This window comes from Pyrgilauda ruficollis, unplaced genomic scaffold (assembly GCF_017590135.1).
Source record: "Pyrgilauda ruficollis isolate IOZ18807 unplaced genomic scaffold, ASM1759013v1 scaffold17, whole genome shotgun sequence".
In the NCBI taxonomy this organism is placed as follows: domain Eukaryota; kingdom Metazoa; phylum Chordata; class Aves; order Passeriformes; family Passeridae; genus Pyrgilauda; species Pyrgilauda ruficollis.
Genome location: NW_024515875.1, coordinates 609,725 through 632,335, shown reverse-complemented (window position 1 = coordinate 632,335; position 22,611 = coordinate 609,725). Strand labels below are relative to the sequence as shown.

Sequence of the window (22,611 nt, the reverse complement as noted above, 5' to 3'; positions counted from 1 at the left end):
ATTAAGGAGCAATGCTGTGGAATATAATCCCTGGGAGAGAGATTAGATCCAGGAAAATGGAAGATCCATGAAAGTGGATCTTGTTCTGGTAGCATTAAAATTGTTTATTCTGTGAAAATGTTTAAGGAAAAATCATACAGATACACAATCAGCTGTAAACAATACTAAAAAAAAAAAAACAACTTTAATTTATGTGTTAGGCTAATGTAAAAAACCATAAACCACACATACTTCGCATATAAGCCATTATTCCCTTCCTAAAATATGTCAGTCCTTTAAAATGTAATTTCTGCTTTCTAACAAAGAGTGTAGATCTACAAGTAGAATGAAGCGCCTTGGAGAAATTTCCACATTTCCTTGATTTAGTTCTTCATCCCTGGTTTTGTTAATGGAGCAGCATAATCGGTATTCTGTTTGGGATAATTGCCCCCAGTTGGAACTGGAGTATGGAAGATGACAATATACACAACAATATATATTTGTAAGGCCCATAAATTCCATATGTCCAGCACACCCATTGTATATTAATATGAAATTTATTGTCAGCTTTTTTGCTGGGTCACACACCTTTTATGATCCTGTTAACAGGACGCTTGAAGGCAGCAGATGTATTAATTTATAAAATTACATTTCTATAGATGTATATATTTTTAAAGAAATTATTAAGGACATGACATGTCCTAGGATTTTCAGAAGGAAGATATGCTTTTGTACATGTGACATTCACCTACATTTCATCCATTAAAATATTCAGCATCTCACTGCAGTAATTCTTACCTTAAAATATGTTTTCCCTTCATTTTGCAAATTATATAGTAATTGAGGCAGCAATTGGATAACATTATCAATAAATTGGGATCTGCCTGCAGAGGGCATGGGCAAAGAGAAAAGGATCCTGTTGGATTTCCTGAACTTGTGATGAGTTTCTGCTGGCAGCAAAGTCTTGAGCAGCTTCATGCTCTAGTAGATAGATCTGAACATACTGAAATGTCAATGTCAATGACAATGACAATGACGAGGCAGCAGCAAAGTTTGTTCCCAAGAATTATGCCTCTGTTTCAGGATACCAGATGTAGTTTGTACATTATGAGCTCACATGACAGTAAACAACATGATTTTTGGTCATGAAAGCTATTCAGTGTCAAAAGATATCAAGAGGTTTATTCCGCTGGACTAATAGAAAGGTGAATGGACCCATCCAAAAGCTCTGGGCTTGACTTAAAACTTTATCTTATTTTTTTCAGTCTTCCTGACTTGTAAAGAAAGTATTTGCTTAAGAGATTTGTGGTAGTCTTTCTTAACTTGGCTAGGAAGATTGCAAGTCAACCTCCTAGAAATTGTTGCTACTGTTGGAGAAACCCAAAAATTTGGGTGGAGAGAGGAAATTTTTGCAAGAATGAACAGAAATTACTTAACAGAATGAACAAAATTATTTTCCCTTTCAGTTTCTAAAACCAGCTCAAAGTTGGGCAATACTTTTGCTTTTCCTTTTCTTGTACAAGATTGTACAGTGTAAGAGGAGAATGTATTGGTAATCCCGCTTCATAACAATGCCAGTAAGTGTTGTGTGAATTTCCTGTTTATGTATGTATATGGCAGGCTACTAGTACCACCTTGAGCACATTTTAGAAAGTGTAACTCAGGGGTCTGTGCTAGAGCAGTGCTTAGCTAAAAGATCTTGCTGTGCAGTTTCTTATCAGTTACCAGAAACTGGCAGTTGTATTAGCTACAAGATACCAAATAACGTGATGTTAATTCAGCATTATGTTGCCTCCTGCTAACTTACCAGGAAGCAAGTTCTCATTGCTAATGCTAGCAGAGTCTAGTGGAAGAGAGGAGCTGAGGTGTCCAGTAGATGCCCCTTCCTCTAGACAAGTGCATTGATCAGCAGCAGTTCATTCATGCCAGCCTCTTTGTCCGACTTCTCTGTCTTCTCCCATGCTTGTTACACTACAACACTTTCCATCCTCCCCTTCTTCCAACTTTGCCCTTAACAACATCCCATGGGAAGTTTTTAGCAATCCCTAAATACAGATTAAGGGCTTGCAGCCTGAAGCAAAAACTTACTTTGTTTTGCTTTCTGAATCCGGTGGTCCATGAATTGTAATAATGCATTTGTAACACTATTTTAAGATTTAAGTTCAGTTCATCAGTCAGTTCATACTTACATTGTTTTGCTTGCAAGTGCATGTTGGCTGGGCCCTGAATAGTGTGCTTGAACAGAAGCAGAATTTCCTAGCATTTTCTAGTGTATGTTAGTTGCCTGCTGCCACTGATTTGATAGATTAGCTCATGCCATGTGAAAGTAAGACATCTTTGTTAATCTGATATGTCAGTGACATGTATCTGTTACATTCTGCTCGTCTTCATAAGCTGTTAAGGTGGGTAATAGAAGCTTTATTCTTTTAATAATTATATTTATTAATATAATAGCCTATGGGGAATTACATCACTAATAATTAGGCATGGATTCATGGAGGAGCACTTCTCTGATACATGTGGGTGTTTTCCTAGAGTATTTTGTGGTTAAAGAATTGAAGGTTGTCACTCTTTGGACTTTATTTCTGATCTGAAAGGAGTTCTTAGCCAAGATATTTGTTGTTCTAGCCTTAATAAAGGGCTAGACAGTAATAGATTCAAACAAGTGGTCTTAGAGTAGCATCCCTCCAAGAATGTGTTAGGCATCAAGGAGCTACTAAGCTTTTCATAACAAATTTGCAAATGTATTTCAAACTTAACTTGCTAAAGCTTGCATTGTTTTGTAGGGATCCTTCATTTATGAGATTGTGGATCCTCACAGATGGGAGACAGACAGATCTATATTTTGCTTCTTTATCATAAATGTCTCTGTTATATATTGATTAATGTTGAAATTATTTTTGGATGCAGATGCTGGATTCATGAATCTGTGTCCAGAAATTTCAACATTTATCTTAATTACATAACTGTCCTTTTCTTACTAAATACAATTCAAAGAAAATAAGAAATATTCAGTTGCAAACAGGATTGTCTGTACTCTCTGGTGTAGTTTGCTTCTACTTGAGGTTATAATTTTATTTTTCAAACAAGCTTCTCTTCTTAAATACATTTTCATGCAAATAACTGATCTGTTCTGTGAATCATAATTACATCCAGTCAAACATCCATATTTTTATGACTGACTATCACATATACCTACCTGCCTCCTATTTCAACAATTTATCTTTTAAGCATTACAAGAATTACTGCAAATTATGGTTTTATTTATGTTCTTATATTCTGCAGAATTTTCATTTTCTTCTACTGTGTTACTCACCTCTTCCCAGATTCCTGCTTCTTACAGGCATGGATCTGTGAAATGGATTATGAATATATAAGCATAATAAAAGAGCACTGATGAAATATTTATTATTATAATGAAATATTTCCTGTAACTTGATGGAATTTAATACATGGGTGATGCAATGTTTGAACGCCCTGAAAATGAATTGAGTCATAGTAGCATCAGATGATTTCAGCATTGTGATGATGACTGATAGTCATATTTCAAGAAGACTGAATCACTGTAGAAACTCAGTAGTTTTCTGAATTTACTAAAAGAAATGTTGATTTGCAGTGGAAGACTAAGAAAGAACTCCCAATTCTAATGAGTCAGGGCTCCTTATATGATATTGAAAAAGCTCTCTGCATTTTTTAATTTCATGTGTCTTGGATATAGAATGTATATCTGCCCAGAATAAAAGCATTTCAAGGCATGTGTCTTCCTGTCCATGCATAATGCTTTGGTACTGTGCATCAAACCAATGAATTTAATTAAAATTACAGTTGCTATTCTCTTAACATCTATATAGTAGCATGGGTGGTTCTGCTCAGGAATCATGGACTCATACCTCTAAATTAAGATATAGCTTAAACACAGTACAGAAATTTATTGTTGTATCCCAGGTATTGAATGGATTTTTTAACAAATTCATTTTCTGATTTCAGTTATAATGATCATAATATTGTCTTAAGTTCAGTGGTTCTAAAGAAGTGGTACTTGTTAAACCTACCTCTTCTCTAACAGTCCTCTGTCAACATCTAGTCTCAGCCTGTTTTCCTAAATGCTTCCTTTGGTAGGTTGTATTACAGTCACAAGAGCCATGAATTCTCTGGAAAATGGGAATGTGTTGTATTCTTTATTAAGGCAACATTTGTTAAATTCACCAAAATAAAGCTTAATGAACAGCATATAGCACAAAATATTTCCACAGAGAACACTTGGTTACAGAACATAAACACCTGCTAGAACTAATGAATCCTGAAAACTGCCAGGTTTTGTAGCTGAGATGTGCAGTGAGGCATTAACAGTTTTTGTGTATTGCCATATTTTGTTTAGCAGCTAATCTCTTTCTATACTGCTGCACAAGTCATTTCAGATTTCAGCCAGAATTAATTTTTCCATTTATGGTGCAGTGAAAAACTGTTTTAAAGTATTTGAATAATTTTCTTTCACAATCCTTGGACATTTTACTGATAAATCCATAAATTTTTAGTTTTGAAGACTGGTTTTTATAGTTCTAGAACTTTCCAGGTCATGCTTTAAAATAATCCTGTTGAATACTTTGTGACAGTTATAACATTTCACAAGTGGTCAAAAATGCAGAGAAGAAAACTGGGTTTATAATACAGGGAAACCAAATTATTTTAAAGAGTTGCTTATTTCTATTTTTCAGTCTCAATACAAAAAATATCCAAGTGGTTACACAGCTCCCACATTTGTGTACCCTTCTAAATATTAAAAAAACATTTTTTGTAAATGAAGGCGTATTTGCACTTTGGGATTCCTTTTTTGACTAATTATTTTTTCCACACTGCTTTGGACAGCTGTTTTCAATGCTTATTTGGTTATTTGATGCAGATAAAACCCATTTAAAAAGACTAATTAAACAATTAAAGCACATCCATAGTATGGGTTTCCAGTGCTTTAGGTGCGCAGAATCAGTGAAGTTAAGTTAGAGTGGTTTTCCCCACTCTGGCAGAACCTTTTCAGTAGTACAGCAAGCTTTTGGGTTTTTTGGTACTGCTTTTCCTTTCTGTTTACAGAAGTCTGAGTGTAAGGGAAAAATGAATGATTTCTTAGCAGTTCTGTTTAGTTGGTAGAATTCAAGGTGCCTGAAATATGCAGGAAATTCAGTCTCTTATTTGTACTTATGCATTTAGATAAGTACAAATATAGATATATTAGTACAAATATAGATATATTATATTTAGATATAAATATATCTAAACTAGAATAAGAATTCTATGGAGAGTAGTCCTGTTTTTTTAAAAGCCATAGTAAAAATAATTTTGGTCAGTAGAGAGTGAGCCAAATTCTGCCTGTGGATATCTTGCTGGAATATCCTAGGACAACTTCTCTCATGTTGCAGTTAAGAGGGAATCAATTTTGGTTTTAAATAATTAAGAAGGGCAGAAATCTCTGACATCTGGTTTTAAGTGTAAGGGAAAATCTTATTTCTGAAGAGGAATTCCCCAAACTAAAATAAATATCTCAACCTTGTTTTAATTGAATCATTTATCATTTTGAACTCAATGAATTTTAAAGAAAACAGCCTAAAGATCATGAAGATTGGACAATGTGTCAAGAATTCACTGACTATTTGACTTTTTGTTATTAGTTTCAGATTAATCTGTTTTTCAAATAAATAGCACATCTGTACTAATTGCTTTTTCATTCATTTGCAGATGCAGAGCCACGGTATTTGGTTTCAGTAAGACCAGCACGTGTTTCAAATAACAAGAAATCTTGTTCAGGTATTTTAATCTTACTGCATCTCTTTCTTAAAATATTTGAAAGAAAACAGACCCTGGTGCTGGGTTTCTCTGAAAAGATGTTTCTACCTGTAGGCATCTCTCTGGGATGCACAAATTCCATACATGGAAAGGTAAAATGTAGGGCATCATTTCCCAGTCAGTAGCCACACACACAGTGCTCAAAACATGAAGATGTACCTAAAGATTTTTTTGCATAAAGTTCTTACAAATGAGAATTGAAATTTAAAATATTAATTTCTGATGTTTAAAGACATTAAAGTTATTCTCCCCAAACTATAAGTAAGGATTCCTTCATCCATAGACATGTTAATGCTCCTAGTTCCTTGTTGGAAAATGGTAGTGGGTGTCTCTATATCAATATATACTAAGTTTGCTAATGCAAGAAGTAACAGAAAGTGATATTTCCAGCTGAATCTATACACAACAGAGTAGAAATCTGAATTTTGTTCTCATCTGTTTCAAAGTATTTCTATCTAACCTTAATCACGTCATTAATATTGTTAGTTCTGAATTCCTTACTTTAATATAGTGACTTAATTCTGTACTTTAATGTGGAGACTTCTTTCAGGATGACCGGACTGTTACAAAAAATAGACTCATGACCTATCCCTGGAAGCACTCAAGGTCAGGTTGGACAGATCACGTCTGAGAAACCTGATCCAATTGAAGATGCCCCTGCTCATGGCAGGGGACTTGGACTAGAAGGTCCTTAAAGGTCCCTTCCAACCCAAATTATTCTATGATCTTTGGATGATTTTTTTTTTCCTAACTCCTAGTAATGTTTGGGATAAATCTTTTCTTGCTCTTTGCCAGATATAACACAATATGTCTGGAAAGATTTTGGAAAGTGATTTACCCTTCAGATGCAACATATATATGTTGGTTTTTAATGTAGGTTTTGTAGCAACATATTCATCATCAACATAAAGTTAAAACCAACATGATTAACATTTCTAAATGGACACACATATTGGTTGAAAATACAAAACAGGCTGTCACTGGGGCTGGTTAAGTGAAGAAATAATAGGATTGAAAAGGCTGAGTAGAAAGTTAGTCTGATCTGATTCACAACAGTGAGAAAAAAACCCTTTAGATCAGTGGCTTATAAGTTTTCAGGAAATGTTGGTCACCTGTATGTTTTGAGGAGGTACAGATCCTTTAGATTTTTGAACTATATAATGTGATGTAAAGAATATATTGATTTCCTATAGTCAATAGTCTTTCAAACACCAGAGATTCTCCTTGGGCCTATAGCTGTCCATAAACTACAGGTTTAAAATAGAGTCTCTACACAATTTTTTCATTTCCATCTATTAGCTTTTAAACTTTCTTTAAAATAAGTTCTTGCTCCCCACAAGAACTGTACTCCTTTATACAGAGCAAGGGTGAAGTTCAGTATCATGCAAAACCTGATTTCAGTATAGCTGGTAATCAAAAGAGAAAGTTCCTGCAGATACAGACACTGACTCAGATCTGCCTGCAGTTAAAACCTAAAGAACTTTTGTAAGTTTTATTTTGCTCTTAAGAATGCTCTAGAAAATATTTATTATGTGTAGATATATTTGCAGTGTAACTGAGAAACTTGCCAAGAAATTACTATTTTTATCACATTCATGGAGGCTTTCTAATGTCCTGAACTCTGTCATGTCTTCTCTGAAATAGTCCAAGATAGCAAGAGTTTTTAATTTAATCTACCTATAGCTTATTCTTATACTAAGTGTACTTAAACCACCAAATGACTGTTTTCAAAAACTAGTTTTAACTTGAATGTTAGGTTGAAAAAGTGACCATGGACACTGCCACATTTGTAAATCATATGTTACAAATAGTGACCATGAAAATTAGAGAACTGTTGTACCTTTCCCTTCAACCTCAGAAGAGATCTTAATTTACTTAATTATCCATCTGCAAAAACTTTCCTTTGCATAATGCAGGAGGGAGAAATTAACTTTATATGTTTCTTATGTAGGTCGGAACAAGACACAGAAGCCTCTGCAGCTGGTGGTTGGCACTCTCACCCCAACCTCTGTGTTTCTCTCTTGGGGCATCCTAGTCAACCCTCAACATGACTGGACAGCAACAAGTAACTGTGCTAGTGACAGGTAACAACAGACAAGGATGGGCTTTATTACCACCATGAGTTCACTCAGGGCAGCTCTCTGCTATGATTAATATAATTTTTACAGTAAAAATTAAAATGTTGTAAACAATAGTTCTGAATATGAAATCAGTTTTTTCATTTACTCACACTAGTGCTTTGCAGCTCTTTACTTGACAGCAACTTTAGTGAGATGTCTACACACTGAATTACAAATCTTGTTATTTCACACTGGATCCTTTGTTCTTAAACTAATGGCCTTGGCTCTACCTTCATTTGTATCTGAACCAATTGAAACTTTGTTAAATCACAGGAAATATTTTACTTTAGAGTTGACTGAAAAAGTGTAAAAGAAGTCTTTTGTTGTGCTGAGGTGGGGGAATGATGTCTTGTTTTAACACTGTTTGAATTTTGTTTCCTTTATCTTGTCTTATCATTAAAACTGATACAGTACAGCTTTCATTAAATTTCTGTCATAAGTAAAAAATGATTTCTTCTATGTCAATATTTTTGGCATTAACTGAGTGGCGCAGTAGGTGGGAAACTCAAAATGCTGGCCAAGTAGCAGGCTCAAGAGAACTCATAGTGCAGAAGAGCTTCTCAATTAAGTGCACTATTATGGTTTAGTCAACCCTCTGTAGATGAATAAAATTATTTAAATTGCTAACGCAGATGTTTTCTCTACTTGTGTTTCTCTTTATATTGTTCCTTGATGACAGAAGTCAACCCTCTGTAGATGAATAAAATTATTTAAATTGCTAACGCAGATGTTTTCTCAACTTGTGAGAATATTTTTACTTTCATTTACGCTGTGTGAAGCTCTATTCTACTCAACAGTGTTTTGTAAAACTAAAAAGAAACATTGTGAACGCATGGGATGCACCTACATCTGTTTTGCAACTGTTATCTTTTGGGTTTTAAATGTTCTTTTTATTTTATCATTCAGAACATTTCTTTTACCTGTCTAACATTTGTCGAATTTGTAGCTGTCTCATTTAGACTTGACTTTTCTTACTCTGGTGTTCATAAGAAAACTCTAGCTGACATGATTAAACTGGATGTCAAATATAGGCCATGTTTAAATACACATCCCATTTAGCCATTACTTTTTCCTACCTTTACAAAAGTTTCATATCTCACAAAAGGACTGATCCTTTTCAAGCACCAGAAATTTCTCATGAAAAAAAATTTGGATCTGCATCACCAACCAGAATTTCAAACACCATTGAAAAAAAATTATTGTTTGTTAGGCAACAGTTATGGAACGTTAGTAAATGTCCAAGGACGAAATTTGATCAGATTTTTCTTCAATAGAAATAAAAGTTTGTTAAGGCTTAGATTTTGCTCTTTCAATAATGGAAGAAGCAAATATTTTCCTACCGTGTGAAATTGAATAAATGAGCTGATCTTGGATGAACTTGTAGAGTGTTCTAGCATAGTGGTTTTAGCACAGTTTTTACCAATGAATTTTTCTTTATGTGATGTGTCAGCACCAATGTTGCAACAGCCATTGTGCAGTGGGAATGAAGAACACTTCAGGAGAAGCCTATATCCTGTATTAAGCCACCTGGAAATTCAAGGCAAATGGTATCCACCACCATGCTTTCATCAATTCCATGTTTTCTCCTCAGTAGCTGAATTTTCTTTTTGGGCATTCATTGACTCAAAGTTGGAACAAAGTTTTTAATATAGTTTTTCAGTTAGGGCAGTGTGCTACTAGTGTCTTGCTGTGTTTAGAATGTATTCTGAGATATTCCTCCTCTCAGGAATTAAAGTGCACATTTCAGTGAAATATTGACAGACAGGAGTAGCTAGTTTAAAAATATTTATATCACGTTACAAGTGATCTTATCAAAGTTAGGTACATAACTATAACCAGATTTCTGGTTTGCAATCAAGTATAACAAGGAAGTTAATGAACAAAAAAAGTCACTTAAGTGGTGCTCTTATTAATTTTACCTTTACTGGACCAAAGTGCTTGTGATTTGTATAAATTATAAGAACAGTTGTCTATGTGACCATGGTGTGTATATCTAGAATTCTAAGAGAGATTAGATCCACATATATTTCTAGTCAGTGTGTAGAAGAAAAACTATTAATTTATTATAATAATTTGAATGACTGTTGATAATATACAATAGGGAAAAAAAAGGAAGCAGCCCATTCTTAGCAAGTTAGTGTTGTGATAAAAGTACAAGACTTAAAAAACCAGTAACAGATTCACCAAAATTTCAGTCTATTTCAGGGGCAGTGTACCTGGCTTGATGCTTTTTCATCTGGCATATTCTCCTTACTGTGACTGTTAATCATCCTCAAGATTGCTGTTAGTGTCTAACCTCTAACCTTTGGATTGGCAGAACATAGCAGTCAGGACCTCTTAACTCAGTTCTGTCAGCCAATGTCCCACCAAGGTTTAAATTTGTAACTCTCGATGACCTGAAATGGAGTCACTGTCTTCAGCCTCAGATTTTACCATCTCCATGTGTATGTTAGGCTTTGGTACAAGAGTTGCATAATAAAGTGTTGCATTATTTCAATGTGTTACTGAGTCAGAAGATAGAAACCACATGGAATAGCACAGTTCTGCTGGCCAAGATTTTCTCTAGTGTAAGTTTGACCTCAGTGGGATATTCCTTGGAAGATCTGGTTTTGTAAGCAAATGAGTTTGGAATAAGAGGTGCCATATTCTCAAAGAGAATCTCAAAGAAATCTCAAGGAGAATATCTTTTAGTGCTTCAGTGAAATTGCTGCTTGCTTCTTCAGGGAACATAGTGGTCTTCTGTATCTATGAGATTTTTAAGAAACTCCGATGAAAAAAATTTACTGTGACATTTTTCAACAAATCTTTATTTTGGCTTAACTCCCTAGAGATTAAGAGCATAAGCCAATGGAGTGCTACATATTTCCCTCAAGATAACCCCAAATGCTAATCCCTTATTGAAACAAAAGCATTCATTGCCATTTTTGTGGACCAAAACTGGAAGATGAAATTTTGAAGCATTCTTGAAGTGACTATTATCTCTCATCAGACCCTTAGCACTAGAATCTAAAATAAACAAAAAATATCTAAATCAAAAAACTCAAGTAATTAGTTTTATGTAATTGATGAAAACTACATAACACCAGGAAGCACAGTTGGTGGAACCTTTCTCAGCATCCTCTGCTTTCTGACATGAGTGGAAGACAGTTGATGAGGGAAGATGGCAAAATCACGATATCCTGCTGCAGAGCCATGTTCAGTTCCTCTTTTTATTATTTCCAAGAGAGTAAGAGGTTTGTTTCCTCTCTGCCTAGCTGTGTTCAGACAAATATTAGTGGACAGATCTGTCAAAATAAAAGTGAAAGTCAAAATAAAAGTACTGGGGCTGCATTTACTCTCCATTCAGGTCTGAAAAAGAGAGAATACTCTGTAGATTTTTCTTTCTTTGCTTTGATTAGAACACCTCTGTAGCTGGGGGTCAAAAAAGGTGGACTTCAACTTTCAATTCTTTAGGAATGGATGGAACAAAACCTATTTTTCCCCATGTTAGATTAAATCAGAATTTACAGTTGCAGTAAAATATAATAGTCTATTGAGTGGATTGTGTAGAAAAACACACTTTCAGATACATGCAAAAATAAGAATTTAAAACCTGAAGGTATGTCTTTTTTAAGTTAAATGCTGTGACAATTTCACACTGGCTTTGTTTTAATTGATTTACCTGTGATTTAAATGTCCTAATGTCGTTCTTGCAAGTAGCAGAGATCTTGTGTTTTATTTTGTTTTTATCTGATGCTTTAAAAAAAATGCAAGGAAAACAGTAAGGGAAAATCAGGGAAGAGTCCATACTTAGTTATTTTGTTGAATAGTATGTAGAAGTAGGGTTTTAAAAATCTGAAATTCAGAAAGAAATGTGCCTACTCCTCCTGTGCCTATTTACAAACTTCTGTCATTATGCAGCTGCCAACTAAGTCATACTTTGTGTTGCAAGTGTCATACAAAATGTATTTTAAACATAGCAGAATTTCTTAAAGGAAAACATACAGCAGCAAATACACTCCTTGAGTTTCAGATGCTTTTGAGTTGCTGCTGTAGGAATACATGCTAAAAGTTTGTTTAAACTGGAATTATTTGTTGCTGTTCAGTCTCTCCTTTTTCAGAGCCTCTCACTCTTTATTTCAGTCATTCTACTAAAAGTTTTTAGCAGAAGAAGTGAATTTTAGTGATCATGTAAGAGTCAAAACTAAATTAGAAAATGCTTTGCAAACCTAGCTGGTAACTGACACTGGTGTTGTTCTTTCCATTTTTTATACATGCCAGTGTCTGTTACTTTAAAGTAAACTTAGCAGTAAAAAAGGAAACAATACAATCAACTTCATGGGTCAATTTGTGCAGCACTCAGTGTATGAGAAATCATTGTTCAAACGATTTCTCTTATTGCTTTCTAGTATTAAATGGATGCTGCACTTCTAATAAAGTCTAACTACAAATCAATAATACCTGGTATGCTGATAGTCTCTTTTAAAAAACTTTGATTACATTTCTATGAGGAAAAAAAAAGAGCTTTATAATCTATTGTCTCTGGCAACACAAAATCACAGAGTTGGAATGTTCTTATATCTCCAAGGCTTAATTGTTTGTTTAGTGTTACGTGTGACTAAAATAGTAATGATTAAATTGTTTGGAGTTTTGGTTGGGACCCGCTTCCAAATAAATCCATGATATTTATACAAACTGACCTAGTCTTGAAATCTCACAAAACCATCTGCCTTACAAGATTTCCAGTATCTAATTGTTTGTGTCTGAATATTTGATCGTGCAAGCATGTTCTGGGAATCTGGCTGAAATGAGATTTGGTTAAAAAGTCGAAAAATGACACTGGAATTCTTGGCAAAACAGTATCATTCACACTGATAGATGAAAACTCAATCTCTTGCCTATCCATCCTAGAATTCTACTTCTTTTAACAGTGAATAAGATTTTCTTCATCTCAAAAGCAAAAACCCTCTGTGCTCTTTCTTTAAAATGGTCATTTTTTAAAATTGTGATTTCTAGTACAACAAAAAGGCTGTCCCTAAACTGAGCACTGCCTTGTTATGAAAACAAACTTTGTAAGCTGAACACAGAGGAGGAGAAACAACCTTCTGTGTCAGGCTGAGTCTTTTACATTGACTCTGCAGCTATAGTAATCACTACAGTGGTTAGCCTATGAGTAATCTTGTGCTCTTGTGGCTTCCTTTAAATTATGAACTTTATTATTTATTTTATTTCTGCCATCACATTTTGTGTACGTCTTATGTGGAGGCAAGCAAAGTAAAAATATCATCAAAGACACAGAGTTTCAAGAATGTAGACACTAAACATTCCATAATTTTGCACAAATGTGTATGGAGAGAGGTTCTTGGTGAATGTAGGCTCTTTATTCCTCTGCTGTGGCTGGTTTTGGTTGTTTGGGTTTTTTTGCCTCATTATTACAGAGATTATTTCTGAGTGCAACAAAGCCTCTCACCTGCTCATAACACCTTTTGTTTTAAATTGTTGGAGTTTTAGCTGTCTAGTAAAAAGGGAGGAGGTAACATTTTTCTACAGTTCCTAGGGTGGCCTGATTGGTGGTTATCTTCAAATGAGTGAAGCATTGCTTAGAGGGAGGTACTAACTTTTATGGAGTTTGACAAAAGAGCTCTAATGTTTTATAGAGTGCTAGCTGGCAAAGAAACAGAGTAACCCTGCAATCATTTGATTAATATTTGTTGTAAATATAAATACAAGAGTATTCAATAAACATTTTTCTGATAAAATATCCCCCACCAAAATACATAACAAATCAATCAATCAAAATGAAATGTTAAATTAAGTTAAACATTGTTAGGTCTTTATACCTGCTGAGAATCTAGATTGAAATAATTTCTCACCAAGTGTACCTGGGTGTGCCATCTCCTTGCTGAAACATCAAACCAGTATTCACAGGTGGGAATAGCATTCCCAGGAGCATTCCACAGTGTATTAGCTGCTAGGACTCTGTGGTGAGCAATCAATTTTTCCTTTTCTTACCTCACAGAGATAATGGAAAGTGTTTTATTCGAGAAACATGTAGCGTAGCTTTCCCTTTAAGCCCTCTATTTCAGTGCTTTCAACTGTCTTATGTTGTTCTAGAGGGGATCTATGAAGATGTTTTGCTGAATGTTTCCAGTTCAGCCAGCTGCACTCATTTTGTGCATGTATGTCACTGCCACAAGGGGATTGATAGACGTGAGTGGTGACTGGATCTTACTGCTTACTCATGTCTTCAATTATATGTGTTGACTGTTTGATATTGTATTTTTGATGAAAGAAAGATTTGAAAAAGGGAGAAATTGAAATTACAGCAATATTCAATCAGTACAGTGTTCTCAGGCAGACACTGAAATTGCTTTTTATTTGGCAGTTTTTTGGTCTGGTTTAACAATGAGTTGTTGTTCTTTGATGACAAAACTTGGCATTTCTGAATTTTTACTCTATAAACAAATGATTGCATTACCCCAAAAGCACATGTGGATATTTAGATATTTTTAATAGTCAAATGATTGTGACCTGCAAATTCTTAAATGGAACTTCATTTTTATTGCTTTTTATTTAAATGGTTGAGGAAATTCTGTCATCACGGTCAGTGTTTTTAGTACTCACTATGGCAAGTTTCCACTGAAATAATTATACCCTTAGTGAAGTTTTTATAGGCTTGGAAATCTTGGAGTTGAGAGCACATTTCTTATGTGCTGTATGTTTCTCTTTCCTTCTAATGGCATAGTTCAGCACAATTATGAAAATCTTCTTTTCAGATTTTATAACAGTCTTGAATTTAAGTGAAAGATGGGGCCTTTTTTTGTTGTGCATGTGTTCTTAGTATTTTAATTTTTATTGGAGTGAAGAAAATTCCAGGTGTGGAGACAGCATTAAAAAGTAGAACATTTTGTCCACTAGAAGCAACTGGGGACGGCCACTTAAAAGCCCATTCGTTATCAACAAGTTTTTAGTGGTTTGTTTTCTCCCCATTTCTGAATCTAAAAGCTGTTCTTTTAGATTGTTCAATAACTGAACTGAAACAGTATACCCTCTTTTTTCCATCACATGCAAACACTTTATTTCTATCCCATTGGATTAAAATAGGTAGGACAAGGTGAGGATAAAGATGAAAACCAATGAAAATTTCTCTTTCAGGCAAGGGGAAAAGGTGACTATTTCCACTTGAATTCACACCTGATATCTGTCCATATTTATTCCAAATCCTCCACCAAAAGACTGTATGTGGTCCAGTAAGAGTCATTTGTGTTGAAGACTGAATTTGTTTATTAAAGTTACATCCTTTGCAAGACAGTGACAGGGAGTTCAAATAAGCTGTTCCTGTTGGTTAATGTCTCTGTGACCACATACAAATAGATTAAGAGGATAAAGGAGAAGAATTTTTCCTTCTCTTAATGTTGCCAATAATTGATTGTTTAAAATGTTCTTTGTCAGTTTAACTGACAATTAGGTCGATTTGACATTTGATTAGATCACAGTCCACAGAAGTAAGGAGGCAGATTATTACTTGGTAGTCCTGGAACTGAGAAAGACTATTTACTACTTGTTGGTCTTTTTTTTCCCTTATTGTTTTGGGTTCTTTTTCTTTTTCAAGTTTTAAGTTAGACTATATCTTGTTTTGAACACAAAGTAGTACAGTTAATGAAGTTATGTGAGCCAACATAAACATTGATCTTGGAACCTGGTGAAGTACCTGAATAAGCTGAATTGTAGCTCCTGGTTTACCAGGAGAATCTATATTTTTGGTGCCAAGAAAACAAATTTAACAGTTATAAGATAAAATATGTAAACAAAGTGAACCATTATGTGTGGAAATATCTTCCATGAGTGACACTTGCCTTGTCTTAGGTCGTGTTTTAATAGTGAAGTAGGAATTTCTGTCTACTCAACAGTCACATTTCATGTAAACTGTACTCTGAAAGGACTCTTGTAACTTCAGCAGAAGCAGCTTTATTAATTGACTGTATTAGGTTTGATCCACTAAGTAATTTTAGTCTGGACTTTTGAAACTTTTTCAGTTTCAGTTTAGGAACGTTTTTTTGGTTGGTTTGTTTTTTTTTAAGGAAGAGATTCCTTTGTCTCTATGTAATTGTCTGTATAATGCCTGTAATAAATCTCACAACCTTGATTTGCAAGCATTAAGTTGTTCTATTTAAGTGTGACAAAATACAATTGGACTGAATTCATCCCTTTTCAGATGATGTGAATGTGAGATAGATATGGATGATGGATATGAGTTATTTATGTTATGTGTAACAATTTTCAGTAATACTTGGATTAAAAAGTGGCCAAATTGCTCTGAGATTTGCTTTTCCAAGAAAAGAAACATCCACTCCATTTTGGTGGTGATTCAGCACGTATATTGAGAATGAGACTATTTCAGCAGGGGAGTTCTTGCGCTGAAGCTCTCACCATTTCCACTACCTTTTTTTGATTGGTTAACATTGCAGTCATGCTTTTTCAGGGTGGTGCTCCTTGACAGAATTGGGCAATTTCTGTAGAAATGTTTCCTAGTTTCACAATCTGTTAGCATTCAACGTGTTTTATACTGCCGGAAGTAATGTCTTGGTTTATTTTTTGTTTGAAGTGGGGGCAATACATAATGGGATCTCTGAATGAGGAATGTATTATACAAACAATAGATATTACTGGTCTTTCCTGGAGAATGTTTTTGGACTCATTTTGAAGGGAACACCTTTCACTGGATGGATATAGATGATTTTGAGAAATCAGTACAGGCTTCTTGACTAGCAGACTCACAATTCAATTGACTGGTTCTGGCATATGTCAGAATTACAGGAACTGCTTGGACAATGAGCTTACACTTTGTGGTTAAAACTTCACATACAATGGGTGTTTGTGAATAAGGAGACTGTCCTTTTGCTCTTTGTACAATATTCCTAATGTCATGGTCTATATGTGGAATAAATCTGGCTTTTCTGATATTTGGTGACCATAAAGAGCCAGAAAGAATAAGAACAATAGAACAACATTTATTATTACTATTAATTTTCTCACAAAAAATGTTGTCATGAATTCCTTTGCATAGACTTTTATTTTCCCCCTGAGCAGGTTCTATACAGTTCGCTACAGAGAAAAAGGTAAAGACAAGAAATGGGTTTTCCAGCTATGCCCAGCTACAGAGACAGTGATTGACAATCTGAAGCCAAACACACCCTATGAATTTGGAGTTAAAGACAATGCAGAGGATAGTATTTGGAGCAAGACTTTGAATCATAAGACAATTCTCTCTAGTAAGTATTTTACAATAGTTAATCAAATAGCTGCTGATTTTCACAGTATTTTTTCCTCTATTATGGTATTAATTAGAGTAAGCTGCTGATCAAGTTTTTATTGTTTAAATGTCATCCATTATACCCCTAAAAATTCTCCTAAGAATTGCTGAAAATAGAAATATTTTGGTTTTGAAAACCTGCCACCTAGTCTTCTGAAAGGTGTTGACATTGCAAACAGAACATCTGCTGCAGGTTGATAGAATTCTAAAGGTGTTTAGTACAGATACACATTCAAGTGTTGAGTATGAATATTTACACTTCTGACTGGATTCTAAGCTTTTTCCTTAGGTCATGAATAATAAGATGATCAAGTAATGAACTAATCCATCAACCATCATCCAACTAATCCATTGAATTTCTTTTCCATCATGAGTGATAGAAATTATTAGCATTAATCTTCTTTTACACCTGCATTTACATTGAAGCTGAAGGTCTTCAAGCCAGACAGGGCCTGTCCTGCCTCAATGGGCCCTTTATGACTCCACTCAAAAGATGAATTTGAGGATAATTTACAGTTAAAGTATTATATGGATCATGTCTGAAGCATGCAGTGTCATGTATGCATTTGTTTTTGTTTTCATGGAGCAGTGTATAACACCTCTGGCTGGCTGCCTTTCATATTTTAAGGTTCTCCTCTGAAATACCAAGACAATGCAGGAAAAGTGATGTCATATTAACCCTTGTGAAAACATGTAATGCTGAAAGAATCACTCATACCAGTAAAGGAAATAAGCATCAGTAGAGTTTTCCTCCTTGTAATGAGAAGAAGACAGGACTTAACAGAGTATCCAATTTGATTTATTTTCCTCAAGTATTTGCATAAAAGTATTTTGAAACATGATGTTGCTCAGAAGATGCTGGAAACTCCTACGCTTAGTATTTTCAGCTTGACTCAAAATATGAAGAATGGGAATTCTCATTAGAGAGCCTTATTCATATGAGATTTCCAGCTGAAATTTAATTTGTACTACAGTTTTGACTTGTAGGTGAGTTACAGAGCTCAATACACTTGATGATAAAGGATGGGAGCAGTATGGTGGCTTTTAACACTGGGAAAACCTTTATATTGCCTAATAAAGAGATTTGTTGGCCTTAATTATAAAGTACAAAGCTGTAACTTTGAAGTACCTGCCCAGTGTCCATTGAGTTGTTTGAGCTGTGCAGAATAATGCCATTGCTAAGCCATAGCTTAAAGAGGATAATGGTCGTAGCCTTTTCCTATACCTGATTCACAAAAAGCTCTGCTTTGCAGCCTTACAGATATCTTACCAAGTGGTTTTTTTCTGGGTTTTTTCTATATTTCAAACATCTTAAAGTCATCTGTAGAACAAGTGATGATATTTCAGCGCTTAGAATAAGAGGGAGGGATGAGTGCAAAATGTTCATAGTTTATTACTTGTTCAAGACTGATGAAAACATCACCAAATTTTATCTTTCTATAGAATGTACTTCCAACTGCTGTTTCTTACAGACATTTTAAATTTTTAATATGTCAGGAAAATTGTTCTTGTATGTTTATGGAGACCCATTGAGCTTGGTTGAAAGATTATTTCTTCTAAGAGTTCGTATTCTATTTACATAAGATTTCTTTTGTCTGCAGTGTAGATTTGTGTATTCAGTGCATGCTTCTGCAGCAGCGAAATCCCAGGAGTTTGTAGTTACCCTGCATGTCTACATTCTGGTCTACTGATAAAGAATCTTGTAATGGGAAAATTGTCAGCACTTTCAAATTCAAGCCTTTCATATTTTTAGTGTATACTGTGTAAATACAGAAAATGGCAACAAACAGAGGGTGTATATTTATAATAAATGTACAGCCAGATGCCTGTAAAGATTATCAATCAACACAAACAGGCACTTCTTTTCTGTGGTAATTTCTTTATTTGTATCAAGTTCTCCTCATATAGGAGAAGCATCTCAACCTAAACCAAACATCCTTCACTGTGAATGTTCTTTTTCCCACTGAAGTATATATCAGTTACTAGAAACTGGAAGTTCTTTTACATGTTCCTGGATTTGTTGAACCCACAGGCCAATTTTTTTTTTTTATACTAAACACATTGGGAGGGGTTGGGAGGAGAATCTGCTTTTAATTCATTATTTGAAGAAACATGAAAGGCATGGCAAAAGTTCAACATTTATTTAGCTGATTTCTTTCAGAAGAGATTAAAGTAGCTTATTTCAGACCATCTTGCCATGATTTTCTCATGAAGTCATTGAGAAACTTCTGTCACTTTTCCCTTGAATTTAGGCCAGTAGTAAGTCCTGTTATTTAGAAGTATCAAGTACTTTGAAAGACTTGTTTCCAACTTAAATGTATCTCAATTGATATTTCTTTAGAGTTGAATTTTTTTTTTTCTACTTCTCATCTGTTTTGGATGGAATTTGAAAAAAAATGATAACATGTAGCTTGACTCGTTTGCACATCCATTGTTGGAAGGGCAGCAGAAAAGTGTAAAAGTGGAAGATACAGAGAAAGTTTGAAGCAGCATGCTAGAATAGAGTAGGTGCTGAACAGGACTGTTTCTTGATTTACTCAACAGCTGCATCACAAGAAACTTCTAATACTTAGAAACTAAGAGGAAAACTTAAAGGAAAAAAAAAATCAGAGTTTAAATCTGGGGGTTTGTTGATACACTGAGATAAACAAAACCATAAACAAAACAAGAAGAATACATTTAATTTCCTTGCTGTCAAAATGTGAAGAGAAGGCCTTGAAGATGGATTAATGGCTCTGGAGACACAGGACAATAAAAATTTTCCATTATTTTTTTTTATACAGGCTTTTAATTAAGCCTTCTAACTTTCTGAGCTGACAAATAAAAGGTGAATAAACTTGGTTTGCTTTGCTTTGGACAAAACAAAAAATTAATTATGTGAATTTATTTTTCTTTCTGTCAAAACAGGTAAAAAAGTAAATGGACAACTCCAGAATATGTATAAGTTGGTACCCAATTCCCAAACACAGGTATGCAAAACAGTCTCTTTTTTTACCTGATTCATGTTTCATATGATCAAATTTTTTATTCTCTGTTAATGTTCAGTGAGAAAGAAATTATCAAGGCCACTAACTGCCAATATAGAAAACAATCTGTTAAATGCACTGTATGGAAAATATTTAAATGTGTTGATGGACAAAATAATTGAGAACTGTAACTGAGATGATTACATACACTTATTCCAACCTACCCAAGAAAAATCTGGTGGTTTCCACTTGTAGCTTCAAAACCTAGAAGTCGATTATTCCTTTGTAGTAGTCAGGTTTGTTAAACTGTGATATTTGTTGTGGTCAGTTAACTTTGGGGTGACTTGGTAATGTGATTTTATAGAGTAATTTTGTATATACTCAGGTCTTCTAAATTAGTCATCCCACTGAATTCACTGATAGTTCCCATATGTGAGGCAAGTGTTTGCAGAACCGGAGGAAGCTGAAAGGGCAATTTAATTAGGTTTGCTAGGCTGTCCATTAAATCCTTTTATGTGGCATGGTAGAATTTTTACCATTTCATTTAAAAAAATTGATTTTTATAAATAAAGATTTTTTCCCCCTCACTTGACATTTTCCATAAACATTCTCAAACAAGCATGGATGGATGGATTTAATTTGTTTATGGATTCATGTACCCAGATTTTTTTTTCTTCCAAGACCTGAAGCATAAATGAAGGCTATCTAAATCAAACCAGCTAGTGAAAAATAGGCATTTAAATTATAGATTCTGAGCATTACCAGTTCTACTATGAGATTAAATTGGTTCATTTATATTTCCTTTTCCTTGTTTTTTCATCTAAGTGCAATTTTCAGCATCTAATCCTCTGGAGGATTTTTTTTTGTTCTGCTTCTTTTTAGGTTACTATCCCTGAGGCAGACTATGGGATAACTTCCCAAGAAAAGTTATAGAAATCCCTCTTACTTTAGAGATTTTAGAGGGTTAACTCATGAGTGTTAATTATTACAGAAGAATAGGCCATTCTTCACAATTCTCTACTGTCTGAGATTTTCCAAATGTTTACATGGTAGGAAATGGTAATGCATGTTTTCTCATTGTTTGTTTTTCATATTTCAGAATATTATAAATGGTCTGTAATTATCAGACCTGGAATTCCTTCAGGAATCAAGTAAAAATTCATTAAATAAATTTTATTCTAGAAATAATTAGGTATGCACAGAATCATAGTACCAATGAGGTTAGAAAAGATCTTCAAGTTTCTCAAGTCCAACTGCTAACCCAGCACCACCACCACGTTTATCATTAAATCATGTCCTCAAGTGCTGTATCCATGTATTTTTTAACTCTTCCAGGCATGATGATTCCTGGGCAGTCGTTTCCAATGCCTGACACCCCTTTCTGTGAAAATGAATTTTCCTAATATCTGCTCTAAACCTCCCCAGTGCAACTTGAGGTCGTGTCCATTCATTTAGGGCAGTAATACTTCAATAATTGCATTACATACAGAGTTAGATCCGTGGAATGCTTACATTATTGGAAATATGTCTTGAGTTCACGAGAAAAGGTTTTATTTGTGACCAGTATAAATCCAGTTGGTTAGAGATTCAGGAGGGTGCTCATTTCATTATGTTGATGAAGTCAGCTTTACTGTTCTTCCCCTTGGTCCCACGAGTGTCTTTAAAGTTGCACAGCCCAAGATCAGGGAATTCGTTCTGGACTATGGAGTGCAAGCTGAGTTCCTTTGCTCCTCTTAGCAAACCCTGTGTGCCAGAACTCTGACTGTTGTGCTGCTTCTGTGCAAGTAGGGATTCTATTTACGCAGGAGAAGTCCTGAGAAAATGAGCTAAAACAGTTCTCCAAATATTTGCACGGCTCAAGTATGAAAGAAGGACTAAAGCCAACCTCTAGTCTCTTTTGTGATCTTCACAGGGCTCAGCTCCAGAACAGGACTGCTTTATCACCCTCCACAGAAATATCATGAAAACATACCATAGACTATTCTAAAAGTTCTCTTATTATTCTTGGTTTATTAGTGCAAAAAGCCAAAAAGCAAATAGTTTACATTGTTCCTTCAGTTTCCACAGCACTAGGTGGGGTATGTGTCATTGGTGCGATCAGATCATTGATGCAAAGCCAGAATGAGTGTTATTTAGGCCAAGTTTGTTTGTGCTTTATTTTGTTCCACAGACACAACTGAATCATATCAACATGGTCCTAACTCTTCTCTGTAAGGACATTTTTAGAGGCTGTTTATTAAAAACGTTACCAACCCATCTAGTCATTCTGCCCTTTCAACATCAGTCACATATCATCTTGTGTTTCTTTTGGTAGTTTCATCCTTTAAGTTTGTCTAAGTTCCCAGGGCTGAGCGAGCAGCAACTAAGGAGAGGTTGGAAGAAAAGGGGTGTTCTAGAAATGGTCATTCTTCTTCCTTTC

General features: G+C 34.7%; 1 protein-coding gene across 5 annotated transcripts in view; it reads left to right on the top strand.

The window, feature by feature from the left end:
- LOC121351528 (ABI family member 3 binding protein) overlaps positions 1 to 22,611 on the top strand; it is a 136,523-nt gene that overhangs the window by 23,410 nt on the left and 90,502 nt on the right. For all 5 annotated transcript variants that reach the window (XM_041463732.1, XM_041463731.1, XM_041463730.1 and 2 more), the window contains exons 3-6: positions 5,707 to 5,775; positions 7,766 to 7,898; positions 17,004 to 17,185; positions 20,134 to 20,195. In XM_041463732.1, the coding sequence (XP_041319666.1) occupies positions 5,707 to 5,775; positions 7,766 to 7,898; positions 17,004 to 17,185; positions 20,134 to 20,195 (446 nt within the window). The remainder of the gene's footprint in view (positions 1 to 5,706; positions 5,776 to 7,765; positions 7,899 to 17,003; positions 17,186 to 20,133; positions 20,196 to 22,611) is intronic.